A 22,431-nucleotide genomic window follows, 5' to 3' on the forward strand; every position below is an offset into this window, starting at 1 on the left:
ATCCTGGTATTCTGATTGGCTCGTGGCAGTGAATGAGATCAATTGATCCGGATCATTGAAGTGATCCGAACCTACCATCAATACTATTACAATGCGGCGCTTCCTAACAAGATGGCGGATTTGGCGTCAGGGTCTAGCCAAGTTTCCATACTATATGTATAAGGTGGTGCTGTATCCAGTGAACTCTAAACTAACTGGAACGGGCTGTCCAATGCTTAGCTAGAACCAAAAGTGTGTAAGGCGGAGTGAGTGAGACAGGCATACCGTGTGGGATTCCCTTCTCTCTTGTACTCATACATTCAAGCAGGCTATTGCTGCTCTTGAGTACGATTTTTCTTTAAGTTAAAAAAAAACGGATTTGAATGAGTATTAGGGCTATTAGTATTAGATCACAACCTTTTCTCTTAAATATTGTGAGTATTTGTCGTGAAATACGTAGAATTGAATAAAAATACGACCGAAAAATGGTGATGTATTGTGTTGCATTTGGATGCAAGAATGGGATGTTAAAGGAAAAGAAATACCATTTCACAGGTAAGTCAAACATTTTTATTCTGTTAATTAATTTGAAGAAATCTTTTTGTTTTACATACATTTCCAATACTTCTTTATATTGATCAGTTTATTTGACCAAAAATAAAACAACAAATTTGGTTAGATTCCGAAGTTATACCGTACTGTGATAGTTTCTATGTTCATTGAAAATTTCGGCCTACTTTATAGCATCTAAAATAAAAAACATAGTTGAAGAACAAATTAATCCTTATTCAAAAAAGAATAAATAATATCTGATGCAGAAATTGTGAATGTTTCCCTACAAAGACCAGAAAAGGTATACGGTATATGTAGGTGGGCCTATCACATATTCTATGTATGATGTAATTTATGGATATAGATGGTGTTGAGCATCAGCATATAATAAATATAGTATATTTATCATAATTTGTTCACGGTATATATTGTAGGTAAGCGTATCATACATTTTATGTATAATGTATAATATAAATTTAGTGTAAGTAGCAGCATATAATACTAATAGAATCTAATAGTATAATACTATAATCTAATAGAATCCATAAGTACGAAAAAATAAACATTTTTTTAATGAATTTTGTGTAAACACAGCTTTACAATAATGATTAATAATTCTGTGTTATCATCATGAGATGACATAATTTATTTTAGGTACCTACTTTTATTTTGAAAAATATGATATTGCTATCAGCTGAATTGTAATTAATTTTGAAATCTTCCCATTTCAAATAAATTTAATAATAGTTCAATTCACAATTATAAAATAATTTTATGTGTTAATATATGTGTATATGTTTATATAATTTATAATTATAAAATAATTATTATTTAGCATATTTTACTGTTTGCTTATCATATGGTCATAATTATAATACAATATTGATATAATGTTTCTTCATAGATTTCTTTGCATCATTTCTGAAACTCCCACACTGATTTGAAATGTTATCAGAATACCTGGTATATTGCTATCATTACATCTTTAATAATCCTGTGTTATTGAATCATCATAATTTATTTTATTTACCTACTTTTATTGTGAAAAATATGAGATTGGAATATGAGCCTGTTTTTTCATTCCAATCATTTCATGACAGTTTATATTTGTCTTGAATAAATAAAATAAATAAATAATAAGCTTCTCTTGAATCTGGCCCAAAGTTATTCCCATGCTTGTGAAAAGTTGACAATACTAAAACTACTGCAGTCACAAATAAAAAAATTCTTTTCTTTCTTAATATTCAACCTATTTCATTATTTTTGCTCTCAAAAAGTTAACAATGAACTGCTTAATAAAGGAAAAATAACGCTTCTGTGGAATAAGACATACAATATAAAAATAAACCCAAGAGACCAGAGATGGGTGAAACTCCAGGCACAAATGTGGGTCAAGTCGAGGGTGGCCGGGTGCCCTAGAAGCAGTTTGGCACCCCCTGTCTCAGCAGAAGGACCTACAAAGAAGGCCAGGAGTGAAACTCACGTAGGTCACAATTTTGTGGTTGAAGAGGCCAAAACTCACCACTTTTCAAAGAAGGGCGGCCATTTAGGTAAAACTTCTTGGGAGAGGTGACGATTTTGACCCTGCAGAATTTTGGAGGGGCAAAAAGATAAACCCAAGAAACCAGAGATGGGAGAAACTCCAGGCACAAATGTGGGTCAAGAGGCTAAGTCAAGCGTGGCCGGGCGCTCTAGAGACAACTTGGCTGCCCCTTCCTCAGCGGAAGGACCTAAAAGAAGGCCAGGAGTGGAACTCACGTAGGTCACGAGTACTAATCAGTCTGAAGAGACTGCCAAGCATATCACACTGGATTGCAACCAGGTGATAAATGGAATGTTAATATAGGGAAAACTCCTGGTAAAGGTATTGGTTTGCCTAACTAACATACTACTTGGGAGAAAAACTCCCTCCAAAAACAATAACACTACAGGAAGATTAACAACTAACAGTCAGCATTGTTTAAATGGAAAGCATTAATGGCATTTCAAATGACAAGAATCGGAACATATCGATATCGACCAATAAGCGATTATATTCTTATGATAGATCAGAGGAAAATTATCGATATATCAATGTTTGATGCTGTGCTGTGACAGAATATATACAGAAAGGAAACTTGTAATCAAACGCCTATCTAACCAATGCTTTTTACATGACGCCAATACTAAACACGTCATGTGACCTTGGGAAGTTCCAATCCTGGTATTCTGATTGGCTCGTGGCAGTGAATGAGATCAATTGATCCGGATCATTGAAGTGATCCGAACCTACCATCAATACTATTACAATGCGGCGCTTCCTAACAAGATGGCGGATTTTGGCGTCAGGGTCTAGCCAAGTTTCCATACTGTATGTATACGGTGGTGCTGTATCACTCGGAAAAAGTATTTTGCTGGTATTTTGTTCATTTAGATAGATTTTGAATACTATTGTCCTTTAGTAGGTATATAAAATTAAAAATGAAATAATAATATCATTTCAACTGCAATGGATTTAGAAGTAAGTTGCCCACTTCATAATTATATTAAAAGTTGCATGAAATTCAAGAACCAAGTCCCACTAACATAACCTGTAAAACCAATCAATCTCTATCATCTTTTAAAATAAAGTTAGTTCAAATATTTTTATGATTTTTTTTTGGCTTATGATGTATTGATAGAACTATTCTAAAGTAGCCTACTAATAACAGCACAATAATTATTTATGACTGGCAAATATTGACCATGCTTTGCACTGGATAAAATTTTGAAATGCAATCTCATTATGACCAGGGAGCATCAGAATATTAATGAATTTTTAATTATTCTGTCAAAATTGAATGAATCCTGGGCTAAAGTGCACGTCCAGTGCCAACATACCTGTTATCAAATTTTTTGTTGGGATCAATTTAATATGTTATTTTGAGCACAAAATCACAAAAATTAAACGGTGGTCACTATTGTTTTTAAAATAAACTAAGTTGATAGTAGCACAACTTTACATGAATTTAACCTATATGTAGCAACAATAAGTAGCTAAGGTTAGGAAAAGCTTTAGGTTAGGAAAGCTTAGGTTAGGAAAAGCTTTGGATTAGAAAAACTCCGATTAGAAATATAATATTTTGATGATTTCAATAATCAAAATGGCTGCTACTCATAGGTTAAATGCATGTAAAATTGTGCTACTTTGAACTTAGTTTATTTTAAAAACAATAGTGACCGCCATTAAATTTTTGTGATTTTGTGCTCAAAATAACATACTAAATCGATCCCAACCAAAAATTTGATGACAGGTATGTTGGCACTGGACGTGCACTTACACCGAATCCTGCTTATCTATTAATTTTGAAAATTCTCAGCATAAAAAAATAGAATTTGATCTCGAACCCATAACCTATCAAAATTATGCCACTGACTCATTTGGAGAAAGCTCTGTTTGTTTGGGCTTCTATACTTGCCTCAACTTTAAGTAACAAATTTAATAAAAATATTCCAATTATTCTATAAAATTTGATTTATTAATCAAAACAAAGAAGGCCTTCAATTATCATTGGTAAATTTGAAGGTTATTGATGTTAAATTGCAAGTTAATCAGTTTATAGGATGATATGTTATCAGTGATGATGTGTAAACCATTGCATTCATCTTGAATCTTGTATAATCCGACCTAAATGAGAAAATTATATGAAAATTATAGTTGTCAGACAATGTAGAATGTACAAACAACCAAATAGAAAAGTACCTATCATAGGTAAGAAGAAAACTTTGTAGTTTTTTTAATTTAATTGTATACTTTTGAGGCTATTGAAACTTCAAGTGAACTTGATTTTAAGAGTAGCCTTCACATTAAGTATGAAAAATTGTAAATCAACCTTAAAAAAACTGGAATTCAAATTAACTTGACAAATGTAGGCTACACCCTACTTCAGAGAAACACCCTTAGAGGGTGACAATTGTACATTTCAATGTAGATTCCATTTCATCCCAAATTTTATTTCAAACAAAATTTCATTTTATCCTGTTTTTCTTGTTGTGTTTCTGATCTAAAACTATGAAAAAATAACTCTTCTAAACCATGAAATAATTGTTTTACATGTGTCCAAATACTCCATTAATCAATTCATTTCCAAGTTTATTAAGACTGTCATATGTCATGAAATAGCTGTTGTAACTTATAAATGTCTAAATACTCCACCAAATCCATTCATTAAAATTTCATTCATTTTCTCTAGCATCACAGCTGATTGTGTGCTTTGGCCTCCTCCACAACATTCCTCCAAACATCGCCATCTTCTATAAATCTTCTCTAATCTCTAGAAATAATCTCTGATCTCAATTTCCCATCGTATTCTCAGTCTGCCACTTTTACATCCCTAGTGAAGTTTTTCTTTGAACACTATTTTTGGCATTCTGTTTTCATTCTTCCTTAAAACAAAGTCCATTCATTAAATAATGTTATCAACTATGAAATAGTAGCTCATCAGTCCAGTCCAGTACCATGAAATAGTTGTGAATTATGTATCCAAGTACTCTATCAAATCCATTCATTAAAATTTCATTCATAAAATTCAAGATCATCAAATCTGTTGTGAGCCATGAAATAGTAGCTACTCATTTTTCCAAATACTCCACCAAATGTGACTAACATAGCCACTAATTTGTTTACAGGGAGAAGAGTGTGGAAGCCACAGTGGATCCAGTCCAATCCAGATGCAGCCAGACTACTTGGATGGTCAAGGTCAAGACAACTCAAGGTCAATGCCCCATTCACAACATCAAGGACCAGACATGGACAACTGTAATTGGCCAATCCATGAACCAGATCAACATCAAGACACCATTGAAGATAAGTATCACATCCAACTCAATGTGGATAATCACAGTGTATACTTGGACCACAATTACTCCAAACATCCCATTGAAATAATTTGGATCAAACCAGAGGAACTAATTGAAGAAGATGAGGAAGAAAAAGAAGAAGAAGAACAACAACAATGTGGAGTAGATATTGGAGTGAGAAGTGGAGAAATAAAGCAAGAGAGTGACACCTGTCTGCAGATTGAAAGGATCTATTCTCTCTCCTCAGATAGACTGAATTCTGACCTCTCTGTTGTTGAAAAAATTAAATTTGAAACTGGGGAAATTAAGGAGGAACAACAATCTTTTGAAACAGACCATTCAGATGCATTGATGCAAATTGAAGGTTTTTCTTGTGATCAAGTATCTGAGAATTATGAAAGTGAGAATGTGTCATCTGGACTGTGTATACCATATTATGAGGAACGAGAAGGTTCAAGCTCTGATAGGTCTGTTGATGCAACTCCTGGAAACTTTATGATGAAAGATTCTGAAAAAAATTGCAATGAGGTAGACTTACATATCGAAAATGCAAGGAAGAATGTGATTGATAGTGAATTAACAAAGTGTCAGTTGTGTGATGAAGCATTCAGCAGCACTAGAGAATTGAATCTTCATTGTAGAATACACACAGCTGGAAAACATGCTTGCAAATTCTGTAACTACAAAACAAAAAGGAAATCACAACTCATCATTCATCTAAGGACACACACAGCAGAAAGACCCTTTAGCTGTGATTTGTGTGACTACAAAGCAACAAAGAAATCAAATCTTATAAGTCATTTAAAGTTACATAAAGGAGAAAGACCCTTCAGCTGTGATTCGTGTGACTACAAAGCAACACAGAAATCAAATCTTATTAGACATTTAAAGTTACATAAAGGAGATAGACCCTTCAGCTGTGATTTGTGTGACTACAAAGCAACACACAAATCAAATCTTATTAGACATTTGAAGTCACACACAGGAGAAAGACCCTTCAGCTGTGATTTGTGTGACTACAAAGCAATACACAAATCTATGCTTATCAGCCATATAAGGTCACACACAGGAGAAAGACCCTTCAGTTGTGAATATTGTGACTACAAAGCAACACAGAAATCAACTCTCATCCATCATCTAATGTCACACACAGGAGAAAGACCCTTCAGCTGTGATCTGTGTGACTACAAAGCAACACGGAAATCAACTCTCATCCGTCATCTAATGACACACACAGGAGAAAGACCCTTCAGCTGTAATTTGTGTGACTACAAAACAACTCGTAAATCAATCCTTATCAGACATTCAAAGTCACACACTGGACAAAAATGCCTCTTGCGGTAATTTCTGTGAATATGAATCAATATAACATATACATAATTATTATATTATTCATACAAAAGTTGCTAATACTAAACTTAGTCCTAATTATGATATCCCACTATAATAAGATGTGTGGGTGTAATCATTATATTCTTTTCTAAAACATGTATAAAAATGTATTCAATAATTTCAGTTATAAAGGTTAGTAATTAGTTAGTTATAAAGGTTAGGTAGAATATAATACTCATAGATATATTAAACCATCGACTTGAATCTTAGACCCCACTTCACTAGGTCAATTAAGCAAGGAATTTCTGTATTTTAATATCTGCTTATTTTTATTTATTTATATCTGGTTATTTGTGTTCAACGGTTCTTGAAAACAACTCTAACGATTTTCACAAAATTTGGAACATAGTAGGTTTATGATATAAAAATTCGATTGCACTAGGTCTCATCCCCGGGAAAATTGCTGAAGGACATGAAAATGATAATAATTATTCATCCTTGAAAAAATGGATAATAATTCCATCCACTGTCAAAAGAGAAGATGTGTGTGTGGGAGAGAAAAATAACTATTTACAGCTGTTTTATCTATTAGCAAGAAATATTATATAATTTTTTTATTTACTTGATCAAAATAATCTGATTTGTTGACATGACATGATAATCATTCTAAACTAGAGTATATCATAATTTTCAAAGTTAATAATTATTTGACAATTTTAAGTGATTTGTGAGTGTTAATTTGTTATTCAATTTGGTTTGTAAATAATAATCCAAATTAGAACTTTTTTGTTTTTCAATGTTTGGACTAAAAATTGAACCTGAATTCAAGTGTATGAAACATAATCTACTTTCTGGACTATTCACAGTGTATAAATCAAAATTTGGGGAAGAAACAGTTTTGGGCTGTGCCTGTTAGTCCTTCTGCAATTATTTTAAAAAATTGTGTTCTTTTTATCAATAGTTTATAAATAAATAATTAGCAAAGCTCTGTGCCCCAATATTTGTTTGTTAATATTAGATGATTCTTTCTCTCTTTCTCATAAATTTTGAAACCTACTACTATCACTTGTACAATAATAATAATTAGAGAAGAAAAAATATATAAAAATTAATTGATGTGTTATGTTTTGTGTTTATATATCCTAAATCAAAAAAGCTATTTGACCATTTATATTGTAATTTGTAACATCATACTGTGAGCACTCTTCAAATGGGGAGCAATGATGTTGTTGTTGTATTGAGAAGTTGGTAACACTGTCAGATGATGATGGCACTGGTGTGGTGCGTGTATGTGTTCTGCAGAATGACTGGACAACATAATTATAATTATAAAATAAAGTGCTCTTATACAGTAAAATATTGCTTTGTGCTTATTTATAAAATACTACATGGCGCAGTCGGAAATAATGACAAAATTAAAAGTTGACAGAAATTATTGTGATATCTAAGTGGTTATCTTTTGTGAAAGTGAATCTGGGAGTATGTAATGGATAATGCCAAGGTTCCTGGCCCATTGAGGTTAGATGGTAATTTAGCTGAAAATTTTCGAAAATTCAAACAAAATTTTGAGATTTATTTATTAGCTGCTGGACATGAAAAGAAGGACACCAAAATAAAAACTGCTATTCTTTCAAATGTAATAGGGGAAGATGCAGTTGAACTTTACAATACATTTAATCTGGATGATACAGGTAAATCTGATTATGACAAAGTTATCAAGCAGTTTCAAGAATATGCTGATCAAAAAAAGAACATTGTTATGGAACGTTTTCATTTCAATTCTAGATCTCAACAGGAAAATGAACCATTTAATAATTTTTTGACAGACTTGGAAAAATTTGTAAAGTCTTGTGAATACAAGGACCAAACAGTTTAATTCGTGACAGAATTGTTCTAGGAGTCTTTGATAAGGTATTACAGGAACGCTTACTTCGTGTTCAGGACTTAACTTTGGATAATGCAATAGACTTTTGTAGGGCAGCGGAGCTTGGTAAAAACAGGGTTGAGGACATTGCAAGTAAATTAAATCAGAGTGTATGCATTGTAAAGACAAGTATTCCATTGACAAGTAACAGACATCAGGTAGGCAGTAAACCTTTCTTCGATTGTACTACAAAGACTGATAGTGAGAGTATTCAAGGACAGCAACAGATAACTGGTGACCGAAAATATGTTTGCCGAAAGTGTTCTCATGTTCATCCTCAGAGACAATGCCCAGCATTTGGAAAAAAATGCTACATTTGCCAGAAATTCAATCACTTTGCCAGTTGTTGTACCAACCAAGGAAGAGTCAACACTTTATTAAAAGACACTAATAAGACAGCTAACAATGGCAATGATTCTATTAATGTACGGCTAGATAGTAACACTTTTGTGATTGGCACTTTGGTGACAAACAATAATGGTAGCTACAAGGAATGGATAGAAGAAATTTCGATTCAAGGTCAGAATATTGTGTTCAAAATAGATACTGGTGCTGAGATTAATACAATACCACTTTCTATACTATCAGGTTTTACAGGAACAAAGCAGTTATCAAAAACAGAAGTTACTCTTAAAGCTTATGGGGGATTTCAAATTAAACCCGTGGGAATAGTCAATTTAGATTGCTCTAGGAAAACTGGAGAAAATATAACCTTACCTTTTGTTGTAATTGATAGTTCACAGTTGAAAGAAAATATACAGCCAATTCTTGGTTTACAGGCAGCAATGAAACTAGGGTATTTGAAAAGTATTGAGGCACTTGAAACAGGTCAGGGTAATAATAGTAAAGAGAGGTTTATAAATGAAAACAAACAGGTTTTTTCTGGAACTGGCAAATGTGAATAATTCTGTCATATTGAACTAAAAGATGATGTAACACCGGTAGTGAAACCACCTAGGAGAATACCGTTTGCTATAAAAGATAGATTGAGAAGCAAATTGGAGCAATTAGAAAAAGAGCAGATTATTTCTAAAGTGGATCAACCTAAAAACTGGGTGAGTAATCTTGTTGTAATTGAAAAAAGTGACAAATCTCTTAGACTATGTTTGGATCCAGTTGATTTAAACAAAGCTGTAAAGCGTGAACATTACATAATTCCCACCTATGATGACATTTGTAGTAAATTATCTAACAAAAAATGCTTTAGTGTTTTGGATATGAGGGAAGGATTCTATCACATACCATTAGATTATGCTTCTAGTGAGTATTGCACTTTCAATACAGAATTTGGATTGTATAAGTTTAATCGTTTACCATTTGGTTTGATTAATTCAGCAGAAATATTTCAGAAAGCAAACTCACAAAATTTTGGGGATATTCCTAATATTGTAATATACATTAATGATATACTTGTTGCTACTGAAACTGAAGAAGAACATGATAAAATAATGAAGCAAATTGTAGACAGGGCTTTAAAGTTGAACATAAAATTTAATTCAGACAAGCTCCAGTATAAAGTAGATGGAGTCAAATTCTTTGGTCATGTTTTTACTGCTAAAAGGAGTCACTCCAGGTCCAGAAAGGGTTAAGGCATTGTTGGTACTGGAAAATCCCAAAGATAAGACTGAATTACAACGATTAATGGGTCTTTTCAATTATTTGAGGGCATTTATTCCAGATATGGCATCTATAACTGCACCACTTCGAGAATTGCTTAAAAAAGATGTTAAATTTCAATGGCTGGATTGTCACACAAATGTATTGAATAAGTTAAAAAGTCTGATAGGAAAAACTTCAGTTTTAGCTAATTTTGATGAAACAAAAGAAATCTCTATTCAGTGTGATAGTTCAAAAAGTGGAATAGGTTGTTGTTTAATGGTTGATGGTCAGCCTATGTCATATGCATCCAGGAGTATGTCAGATGCTGAGCAAAATTTTTCACAAATGTATGGAAGGAGGTACAGATTTGCAATTAGCACAACTGGAATTTCGAAATTTGCCAGTTTATAATTTGCATGTGTCACCAGCACAAATCTTGTTTTCGAGACGACTTTGCACTAAACTCCCAATTTCTGAAAACTTGCTTATTCCAAATGTACAAACAAATATTAAAAGTAAATTGATTGAGGTTCAAAGTAAGCAAAAACAATATTATGACAAGAATGCAAGGGATAGACAATCCTTTCAGACAAATGATAGGGTGACTATACGGAACGGGAACCAATGGGAACCTGCTATGATACTTGAGAAACATTGGGCACCTAGGTCTTATATTGTTAGAAATGAAAATGGGAATATTGTTCGCAGGAATTCTTTTGATATATGGATAGGAAATGTCATGAATAAGCATAATTTTTACATTAAGAACTATGATGACTTACAGTTGGAAGGGAGGGAAGATTATGAAGGTGTAGAAAATTTTGGAAATTATCAACATATAAATGATAATAATCAAAATATTGGTTCAAGGAGATCAAGATATGGTAGAATAATTAGGAATAGAGAGCGATTGGATTTGTGAAATTTATTCTCATTCAGGATTAGGCTATATGTTTGAAAATTGAACTTTGTAATGTGTAGAATTAAGTTTATATGTTTGTATCATTTTGTGATACCCTTTAAGGAGGGAGATGTTGTATTGAGAAGTTGGTAACACTGTCAGATGATGATGGCACTGGTGTGGTGAATGTATGTGTTCTGCAGAATGACTGGACAACATAATTATAAATAAAGTGCTCGTATACAGTAAAATATTGCTTTGTGCTTATTTATAAAATACTACAGTCTATATTAAAGGAATCCTGATACTAGTAGGCAGGAATAGCATGAGCTGTGAGATGCGTGAGAGGAGAGATAATGGAGTGAGGGTGGGGAGGCCGCTCGAAACTAAGAGAGGGGAGGTGGCTGGAGCTTGTTGTTGAGACGGCTGCTTATGCTATTAGGCCTATGCAAACCGGAGCGATGTGCACCGTACGGAGGTCAAGTTGAGACTGAGTCAAATGCTTCCCCCACCACTAAAATTCTCTCTCAGGCTACGGCGCATCTTGAACTTAGAGCTCATGCTATTCCTGACGGGCTGTACATATCTTGATGTAAACCTTGCAACAGACACTATAGTGAGGTCCACGTTATAATGGCAGTATTTGATAAACATTGGTGTTGCTATCCTTGTCTATCATTCAACAAAGCAGATACCACTTTCTTTTGTAGCTCCACATTTTTTCCTCATCATTTTTCAACAACATATGAATATAATTGATTAAAAAAATATTCAATTTCAATCATGAAAATTTATTATTTAATCATTGAATAATATGTATGATTATTTTTAAAGAAGAATAAACATCTTATATGTTCTTATATGTTAATATTACATCTGAAATACTGGTATCAGCTATCTTCTGTAGAATTCAGTGGCAAGGCAGAGGAATGACAATGCTGTTTTACTATCAAAAAACTATGTTTATTAAAATTATATTATATGAATTGGAAGACCAACCTAATCGAGATAAAAATATTGATATATCATAATCAAGATAAAAATATCGAGAGTTATTCATCCATACCTTAGACCAGTTATAGAATAGACACGGTGGAAAGTCTAGCCTCTGAAGCAAACATTCACTGCCATATCTCCAAATCGAGACGTCATCATAGGATAGAAAAATTTAGATTGTGTATTTCATAAGGATGTAAATTATTCTTTATTAAAATGGTAAACTCCAGCTTTGCTCCCGCTGAAATAGACACAATCTGCTATGAAAACAATGTAAAAAAGACTTATTGAAATGGGCTGCTTTTAAATTAATAAAACAAAATAAAACTTGTAGCACCCTTTATTCATTAAAAAACTTAAATAGTTGAACAACTAGTTTCGGTTCTAAAACCATCTTCAGGTTCTAAAATAAATAAATAAAATTCATTAACTGTTTACTAATTGATATAAAACTGACATATGTTTAAATTCATATGACTAATTATTTATGGTAAAAGTTATTAAATTTAAATTTAAATTTATATTTTAAAATTTTAATTTTATTTATTCATTTTTAATTTTATCAAAAATAGGATTATTTAAGTCAAATTGGATTATATTTATTAAATTATTCCTATTCAATTTTGCAGTTTTATAGATATAAAATTCTTCTTTTACATTCAATTTATTACTTTCACTACCAATGCTTAATATTTTCATATTAGAATTTATATTGATATAATTATGATTATTCTCAATTAAATGTTCAGCAAACGCTGATTTTTAAGTAGTATTTTTTGAATTTAAAGCCTGAATATGTTCATTGAACCTTTTTTGAAAACATCTACGTGTTTGACCAATGTAAAATTTTTCACAATTACTACATTCCAGTTTATAAACGCCTGATTTTTTAAATTGTTCTTGTTGTATTTTTTTATTAGAAATCTTCTTTATTAAATTAAAAACATTATTTGTTGTTTTGTATCCTAAATAAAATTGTTTTGCAAATGTCTTCCTATTTGCCTTATTGAGAATAGTGTTGTATGGAACACAAATATATTCCTTATTTTCTGAATTTCTATCATTTTGTGGATTAATTTGTTTATATTTTTGCTTATATATCATCTTATCAATAAATTTGGTATCATATCCATTTGTTACTGCAAAATGTTTTATAATTTTCTTTTGACACAGGAATATTTATCAATCTATAAATCATTGATCTGAATGCTGCTGTTTTTTGCTGCCATGGATGGTTAGAGTCTTTTGGAATAAGAGTATTTGTATGTGTGGGTTTCCTGAAGATATTAAAATTATGGTGATCCCATAGCTAAACCTTCCTTTTGCTTATAAATTTTGTCATTGATAGTGAAAAAATTTTGATCTATGCATGTTTTTGCTAATGCTATTAAATTATCTATTTCATTACTGTTCACATCATTTTCAATCAAGTTTTGCTTTAAAATGTTAATAGTTTCATTAGTTGGGATAGAAGTATACATGTTGACTACATCAAATGATAGAAAAATTGCGTGACTTGGATTAGTTATTCCCTTGATTTTTTGAACTAGTTGGTAAGAATTTGTTACATTATAATTTTCATAAAACTTGATTGAAAATTATGTGAACAGTAATGAAATAGATGATTTAATAGCATTAGCAAAAACATGCATAGATCAAAATTATTTCACTATCAATGACAAAATTTATAAGCAAAAGGAAGGTTTAGCTATGGGATCACCATTATCAGGATACCTTGCTAATATATATATGAACAATTTGGAAAAGTCTAAAATTATGAATGATAATAATAATCCTTTGAGAGAAAATATCATTTATTGGTATAGATATGTTGATGATATAATATGCTTATACAATAATAATAATGATGAAACACATGAAGATTTAGAAAAATATTTAAACTCAATTTCACCTTCTATAAAATTTACTATGGAAGTTCAAAAAGAGAAAATAAATTTTTTAGACTTGGAAATAAGTAAGAGAAATGAGAAACATAATTTTAATATCTTCAGGAAACCCACGCATACAAATACTCTTATTCCAAAAGACTCTAACCATCAATGGCAGCAAAAAACAGCAGCATTCAGATCAATGATTTATAGATTGATAAATATTCCTGTATCAAAAGAAAATTATGAAAAAGAAGTGAAAATTATAAAACATTTTGCAGTAACAAATGGATATGATACCAAATTTATTGATAAGATGATATATAAGCAAAAATATAGACAAATTAATCCACAAAATGATAGAAATTCAGAAAATAAGGAATATATTTGTGTTCCATACAACACTATTCTCAATAAGGCAAATAGGAAGACATTTGCAAAACAATTTTATTTAGGATACAAAACAACAAATAATGTTTTTAATTTAATAAAGAAGATTTCTAATAAAAAAATACAACAAGAACAATTTAAAAAATCAGGCGTTTATAAACTGGAATGTAGTAATTGTGAAAAATTTTACATTGGTCAAACACATAGATGTTTTCAAAAAAGGTTCAACATATTCAGGCTTTAAATTCAAAAAATACTACTCAAAAATCAGCGTTTGCTGAACATTTAATTGAGAATAATCATAATTATATCAATCTAAATTCTAATATGAAAATATTAAGCACTAGCCGTCAGGCTCGCTTCGCTTGCCATATCCGTCTAGCCAGGGGTCTCCGCCCCCTGGACCCCCGACTGGATCGTCCAGGAATGAGATCAGCAGGCTCGCTTCGCTCGCCTGCATTTTTCATTTGGGCATTTTTATCATATGTTAAGACAATCCAGTCGGGGGTCCAGACTAAATGTCTGGCTAAACAGATATGGGGAGCGAAGCAAGCCTGACAGCTAGTAATATAATATTCCCAAGATTGAAGTAGCAGTGCCCAATCAATTTTTCCGCGATAAATGCATTTAAATCTTCAACTTGGTGCCAACTTGACAAAATTATTAATTTAGTTGCCAGTTAACAACTGTTTCGAAGAGGTACTCTATCTAGATTATAGTTCTATAGTAACATATGATATGGAAATTTCAATTATAATTGAGAGATTGGGAGAAGAAGAATATACGTGCTAAAAGACGAACTTTAAAACCTTAAAAACAACCCTTAGAGTTAAAATATTGCCAAAAGATTTCTTAGTGCGCCTCTAAAGGGCCAACTGAACATACCTACCAAATTTGAACGTTTTTGGTCCAGTAGATTTTTAGTTCTGCGAGTGAGTGAGTGAGTGATTGAGTGAGTGAGTGAGTGAATCAGTCAGTCAGTCAGTGAGTGAGTGCCATTTCGCTTTTACGTATATAGATTGGTAGTGAAAGTAATAAATTGAATGTAAAAGAAGAATTTTATATCTATAAAACTGCAAAATTGAATAGGAATAATTTAATAAATATAATCCAATTTGACTTAAATAATCGAGGAGGTAACATGCAATCAGGCTTAAGTCACTAAAAATTCGAAATTGAGTTATGCACATCAATGGATTGCTCAGACAAAGCCAAATCCGATTCTCACTTCAAATTCATGCAAAAAAAAATTATTTCTCGCTGTAATAGTATGTTGAAAACTACCTTTAAATGCAAAACATCTTATTTCCATCGCAAAACTTCATGCAAAACATCTTATTCCCAAACAACCAATAGGAGTGCTGCAATAGGTCACGTGACAGTTACTTTCCTGAACACACATTTGTCATTTGAGGTTATGTTTGACTACTTTACTCGTCGGTGTTCATGCTGTTAGTGCTATTATTATTCAGTTTAATTATTGAGTTAGGAATTGATTCAAGAGAATGGATAGCACAGATGGTAGTGTAAGTGTTGGTGAATTTAATCAAGGAACTCGGAAAAAACTAACTACAGGAGGGAAAAGGAAGTTGGAACAATTAACCAGGTATGCAGCTCCCAAGAAGGCTCTAGTTTTTAAGCCCTGCAAACATGACAATAATCGTTTTTCCTGTGTGAAACTAAGACCTCATGACATAAAAACATTCAAAGATGAGTTTTACAAAATTCCTAACAAAAAGAGACAACATTATTGCTAGTTTAATTCATACTACTTCAGTTCAAAAACATAGGCACAGGCCTGCCGACCAAAACAAGAAGAAGAAATGTGGAAGTGATTGCAAGTACTCAATAAAATACTTCTTACCAATGCAAGCAGGTGAGAAGATTCCCGTGTGTTTGAAGTTTTTTCGTGTGATAAATGGTGTTGGGGAAACTAGGATAAAAAACATAGCAAAACAAATTCATTTCGGCTTGGCAGTTGAAGAAACAAGAGGAGGAGACTCTACCAAAGATAAGAATTTTATGAAAAAACAAAGTGTGAGGGAGTTTATTAGGAAACTTAAAGGAACAGAGTCACATTACAACCGAAAAAAATCAAAAAGATTATACCTTAGCAGTGAACTCAGTATTAGTAAATTAAGTAGAATGTATAATGAACAGAATGAAGAATTGAAAGTGACCTGCAGTATGTTTCGGCGAATTTTTGTTAATGAGTTCAACATTGGGTTCAAGTCTCCAGCAAGTGACACTTGCAGCACGTGCTGCTTACTTACGGGACAAATCAAAGTATGTTCCATACTATGACTATTTTGTGATGGTTGCATAGCTCAAAACAAGAATAACATCGTACTGAGAACACTAGTTCACTCTTTGGAGACCAATATGACTTCTATCAAACAAATATTGTTATTTTTCCCTGTTCGTGGTCATTCTTTTCTGCCTGCAGACCGCATCTTTGGGCGAGCTGAGAAACTTCTTCAAAAAGACCGGTCATATTGACAAAGCAAGAATACTATGACATTTACAATGAAATAGGCGTTGTGAAGATACTTGGAGAAGATTGGATACTATTTGATACGAAAGCACTAAGCAAGTACTACAAAGACATCGAATCAATTAGTGACATGAAAAGAATTGAAATACGTTACCAGACTGATGAAGAGATTGAAGAGTTGAAGAGAAAAACTGGAAAATGTAATTTCAAGAAGATTGTAGTTGTAAGAGGCATGAAAAACTACAAGTTTGATGTGGGAGAATGTTTTGTATCATTGAGAAGGAAAGGAAATAGGAATCTAAGGCAACTACAACTTGAAAAACTAGCACTACACCATGCATTGACGGAAGAAAAGAAATCTGATGTTAACAAGCTACTGAAGAAAATGTTCGGAGACGATTGGAAGACTTCTGACCCAAGACTTGAGTGGTACAACCAGTTGATCAACCATGAGCCCACCCGGGATGAAAACGAAAGAGATGAAGTATTATGTGACTGTCTAGGCATCGAATTATGTGAGATGCACATCTAAAAACTCTTATATTCTGTATCCTTCATTTTATTGTCAAGAAAGTACTTATCACTTCACTGCTCATACCGAAATGTTTTACTTTGATTTTGATTACTAAGCAACTTCATTAATTTACAATTAAGTACTTCCTCACATTCAATGTTCATGGATTGAATTACAAAGATAACGTTTTACTTTGATTTTGACTATGAAGCAATTTAATTTTATTGACAATAAAGTAATTTTCATACCATATTATATTTTCTACTTTGATTTTTAATAAAGGTTCAGTAGTGATCTACTCATAACATTGATCTCATTTTTCATTGCAGTCGACCTTAAACCAAAACTAAGTTACTATATTACATGCAGAAGAGCTTATTTCATGCGGATTTCATGCAAAACGTCTTATTGCCATTACAAAATATCAATTTTCTCAATTATATTATTAGCCCAAGCCCAAATTTGTATTTCAATTTCATATTTGAACTCCACTTTTTCATACTAAAGCATATACAACCTTATATCATCACTTTGTAGAAAACTACAGGTTTTTACTTCATACTGAAAATTCACTTCATAGTGACTTAAGCCGTTTTGCATTTGACCTCCTCATCCTATTTTTGATAAAATTGAAAATTAATAAATAAAATTAAAATTTTAAAATATAAATTTAAATTTAAATTTAATAACTTTTACCATAAATAATTAGTCATATGAATTAAAACATATGTAAGTTTTATATCAATTAGTAAACAGTTAATAAATTTTATTTATTTATTTTAGAACCGAAACTAGTTGTTCAACTATTTTAAGTTTTTTAATGAATAAAGGGTGCTACAAGTTTTATTTTGTTTTATTAATGTAAAAAAGCTCTACAGGAAAGTTTTCTATCTGATGCTGACGTCACAATTTGGAGATATGACAGTACATTTTGGCTTCATCGCCTTCAGTATGAATATACAATAGACCGTGTCTATTCTATAACTGGTCTAAGATCCATACATACACCGGCCCCCCCATAACCATAGGAAATAGAAAAAAGTATTTTGTTGGTGGTTAGTATTGTCCATTTAGATAAATTTTAAATACAATTGCCCTTCAGTGTTTAAAATTACAAATGAAATAATTATATTATTTCAACAGTAATGGATTTAGAAGTAAGTAGCGCACTTCATATACTAATAGTTGCATAAATCAAGAACCAAGTCAACATAACCTGTAAATCCAATAATTAATATTATGTATTTCTAAAGAGAGTTAAATAATTAAAAAAGAGAGAGTTAAAAATAATATTATTTTAACTCTCTTTAGAAATATAGTCTACTTAAAGTCTACTTAAAGTCTACTTATTCATTTATAATGAATTTAAAGCACTATGCTACATTAGCCTAGTAATAACAGAAACAAAATAGCCTATCTATGACTGGTCGATAATCCATGCTTTGCACTGGAAAAACTTTTGTATTTTGAAATGCAATCTGCATTATCCAGGAAACATAAAAATAATTATTTACTCTTATGGTTTTATTGGCAGAGAGATCCTTTCGGATGTTCTGCTTTGCCGTATTACCCAATGTCATTTCCTATCAACACTCAAGTTTATAGGTTACGTCTTGGGTTCTTCATTTTTCTCACTAAAAATTTGCACTTCCACTTCCTGAGTTCCTATTTTATAAATTTATAAAAATAATGAATACTTATTTATTATTTTGTCAAAATTAAGTTAATATCTGTAATCTTTATTAATATTGTGATTTCTCAGAAAAAAAGGAGGCTTAGAGAGTTGGATTTGTCTTGAACCCATAACCTACCAATCATACCAGTGACTCACTTGGAAAAAAGCTCTCTGTTTGGTTGGGCTTCTATTGTTATGTTGACTTACAGAGTCCAGGACTAAAATAAGCTCTCGGGTCTAAATTGACTTTCTGAGTCATGATTTTGTCTTCTAAACTCTGGAGTCTATCAAGTTCTGGACTTATTTGAATCCAGGACTTTAATGCAGTAAACATGAGGGAAATTCATAATATTTTGCTGTTGTATTGTTGGCACTATAGCAAAATGGAATCAGCTAATTACAGCGGGACAATTCAAATGAGCATGCTCTAAAAACTATTTTGTAAAAATATGTTTCAATTTCTTTGTAGGCCTATTCAAAGCAAAACCTTTGAAAGGTGCATGAATAAACATTTCATTTTATGGTATGCTATTATTGATCATTGATCCTAACCAGTGATTTTGGAATAAAAATTTGATTTGTTTTGAAAAAAAAACTGGAATAATAATAATTTATTATTGTTATTATTATTATTAATTTGTTGAAATGACATTGATTAATAACATTCAGATTGGAATATAAATTCCAAGGCAATCCTTGTATTATTTCGCTTGAACATTTTTAGGTTATGTCACAGTTGTAAAATGAGGTTAGTTTTTGCACATAATTATGATACAATTTTATTCAAAAATGAACTTGCAAACTATAAATTATGAATTTAGATAGACTAATCCAAATAATTTAGGTATTCCATGACATCTGTTTGAAATGAAATGAAATGAAAAACTTCTTTATTAGACGGTGTTAGGACCCTTGGCTTTTTATCTACTCCAAAACAATAACTAAATAATTCTAACACAATTATTGTGTTAGCTCAGTCAAGTTTAGAACTTGAATTTGAACCCTACCCCAGTCGCAGGTTTAATATCAGGCGTTTTCAAGTCCTGGACTTAACAATTTTTGATAAATCCTTGACTCAGAAAGAGGCGAGAATCTAATTCAAGCCCTGGACTTATAAGCCCTTCACTCAGAAAGCAAAATTATAAACTCCAGGGTCTAACATGATCTCTAAACTCCAGTGTCTATTTAAGTCCTCAACTACATTAACCCTCTGACTCAGAAAGCCAATTTTCTGACTCCAGAGTTTAAAGCCAGTTAAAGTCTAGAACTTAGCTAAATCCCGAGCTAAGAAACCGGCTCTAAATCTGTTATAAACCATGAAATAGTTGTAAATTATGTATCCAAGTACTCTATCAAATCCATTCATTGAAAGTTCATTCATTAAATTCAAATTTATCAAATCTGTTTCAAGCCATGAAATAATGGTAACTTATTTGTCAAAATACTCAACCAAATGTGACCAACTCAGCCATTGACTTGTTTACAGGGAGAAGAGTGTGGAAGCCACAGTGGATTCAGTCCAATCCAGATGCAGCCAGACTACTTGGATGGTCAAGGTCAAGACAACTCAAGGTCAATGCCTCATTCACAACATCAAGGACCAGACATGGACAACTGTGATTGGCCAATCCATGAACCAGATCAACATCAAGACACCATTGAAGATAAGTATCACATCCAACTCAATGTGGATAATCAAAGTGTATACTTGGACCACAATTACTCCAAACATCCCATTGAAATAATTCGGATCAAATCAGAGGAACTGATTGAAGAAGAAGAAGAAGAACTTGCAGTTGAAGTGAGAAGTGGAGAAATAAAGCAAGAGAGTGACACCTGTCTGCAGATTGAAAGCATCTATTCTCTCTCCTCAGATAGACTGAATTCTGACCTCTCTGTTGTTGAAAAAATTAAATTTGAAACTGGGGAAATTAAGGAGGAACAACAATCTTCTGAAACAGACCATTCAGATGCATTGATGCTAATTGAAGGTTTTTCTTCTGATGGAGTATCTGAGAATTATGAAAGTGAAAGTGTATCATCTGGACTGTATATACCATACTTTGAGGAACGAGAAGGTTCAAGCTCTGATAGGTCTGTTGATGCTACTCCTGGAAACTTTATGATGAAAGATTCTGAAAAAAATTTCAATGAGGTGGACTTACATATCGAAAATGCAAGGAAGAATGTGATTGATAGTGAATTAACAAAGTGTCAGTTGTGTGATGAAGCATTCAGCAGCACTAGAGAATTGAATCTTCATTGTAGAATACACACAGCTGGAAAACATGCTTGCAAATTCTGTAACTACAAAACAAAATGGAAATCACAACTCATCACTCATCTAAGGACACACACAGGAGAAAGACCCTTCAGCTGTGATTTGTGTGACTACAAAGCAATACACAAATCAAATCTTATTAGTCATTTAAAGTTACATAAAGGAGAAAGACCCTTCAGCTGTGAATATTGTGACTACAAGGCAACACGGAAATCAGATCTCATCAATCATCTAAGGACACACTCAGGAGAAAGACCCTACAGCTGTGATTTTTGTGACTACAAAGCAATACACAAATCAAATCTTATTAGACATTTAATGTTACATAAAGGAGAAAGACCCTTCAGCTGTGGATATTGTGACTACAAAGCAACAATGAAATCGAATCTCATCACTCATCTAAGGACACACACAGGAGAAAGACCCTTCAGCTGTGATTTGTGTGACTACAAAGCAACACGGAAATCAAGTCTCATCACTCATCTAATGACACATACAGGAGAAAGACCCTTCAGCTGTAATTTGTGTGACTACAAAACAATACGTAAATCAACTCTTATCAGACATTCAAAGTCACACACTGGAGAAAAATGCCTCTTGCGGTAATTTCTGTGAATATGAATCACAGCCCGCTGGTGACCACTATTGAATATGAATCAATATAACATAACATATACATAATTATTATATTATTCATACAAAAGTTGCTAATACTAAACTTAGTCCTAATTATGATATTCCACTATAATAAGATGTGTGGGTGTGATCATTATAGTCTTTTCTAAAGCATATATAAAAAATTATCTAGTAATAACAGTTATAAAGGTTAGTTATTATAATCATTTATTATCCTTATAATGATATCCCACTATAATAATAAGTTGCCGGGGTGATCATAATATTCTTTTCTAAAACATGTATAAAAATTTATTCAATAATTTCAGTTATAAAGGTTGGTATCAGTTAGTTTTAAAGGTTAGGTAGAATTTATAATACTTATAGATATATTATAAAAAGATGACAGTAGTTTATCCTATATTCTATTTACAATGAACTCCTCGGTCTGGTAAATTCCAGTATCATGTAA

General features: G+C 32.1%; 1 protein-coding gene across 5 annotated transcripts in view; it reads left to right on the top strand.

The window, feature by feature from the left end:
- The window catches only part of LOC111060117 (gastrula zinc finger protein XlCGF57.1), a 34,702-nt gene extending 12,563 nt beyond the window's left edge, over positions 1 to 22,139 (top strand). The window contains exons 1-3 of one of the 5 annotated variants that reach the window (XM_039441112.1): positions 2,873 to 3,031; positions 5,179 to 5,568; positions 20,910 to 22,139. In XM_039441112.1, coding sequence (XP_039297046.1) covers positions 3,020 to 3,031; positions 5,179 to 5,568; positions 20,910 to 21,950 — 1,443 coding nt within the window. In that variant the 5' untranslated portion in view covers positions 2,873 to 3,019 and the 3' untranslated portion in view covers positions 21,951 to 22,139. Of the gene's footprint in view, positions 1 to 2,872; positions 3,032 to 5,178; positions 5,569 to 18,374; positions 18,546 to 20,547 lie in introns of those variants that run through there. The other 4 variants (XM_039441110.1, XM_039441115.1, XM_039441114.1 and 1 more) reach the window with 4 other exon arrangements.
- Positions 22,140 to 22,431: the final 292 nt, after the last annotated feature.

Source organism: Nilaparvata lugens, chromosome 14, assembly GCF_014356525.2.
Source record: "Nilaparvata lugens isolate BPH chromosome 14, ASM1435652v1, whole genome shotgun sequence".
In the NCBI taxonomy this organism is placed as follows: domain Eukaryota; kingdom Metazoa; phylum Arthropoda; class Insecta; order Hemiptera; family Delphacidae; genus Nilaparvata; species Nilaparvata lugens.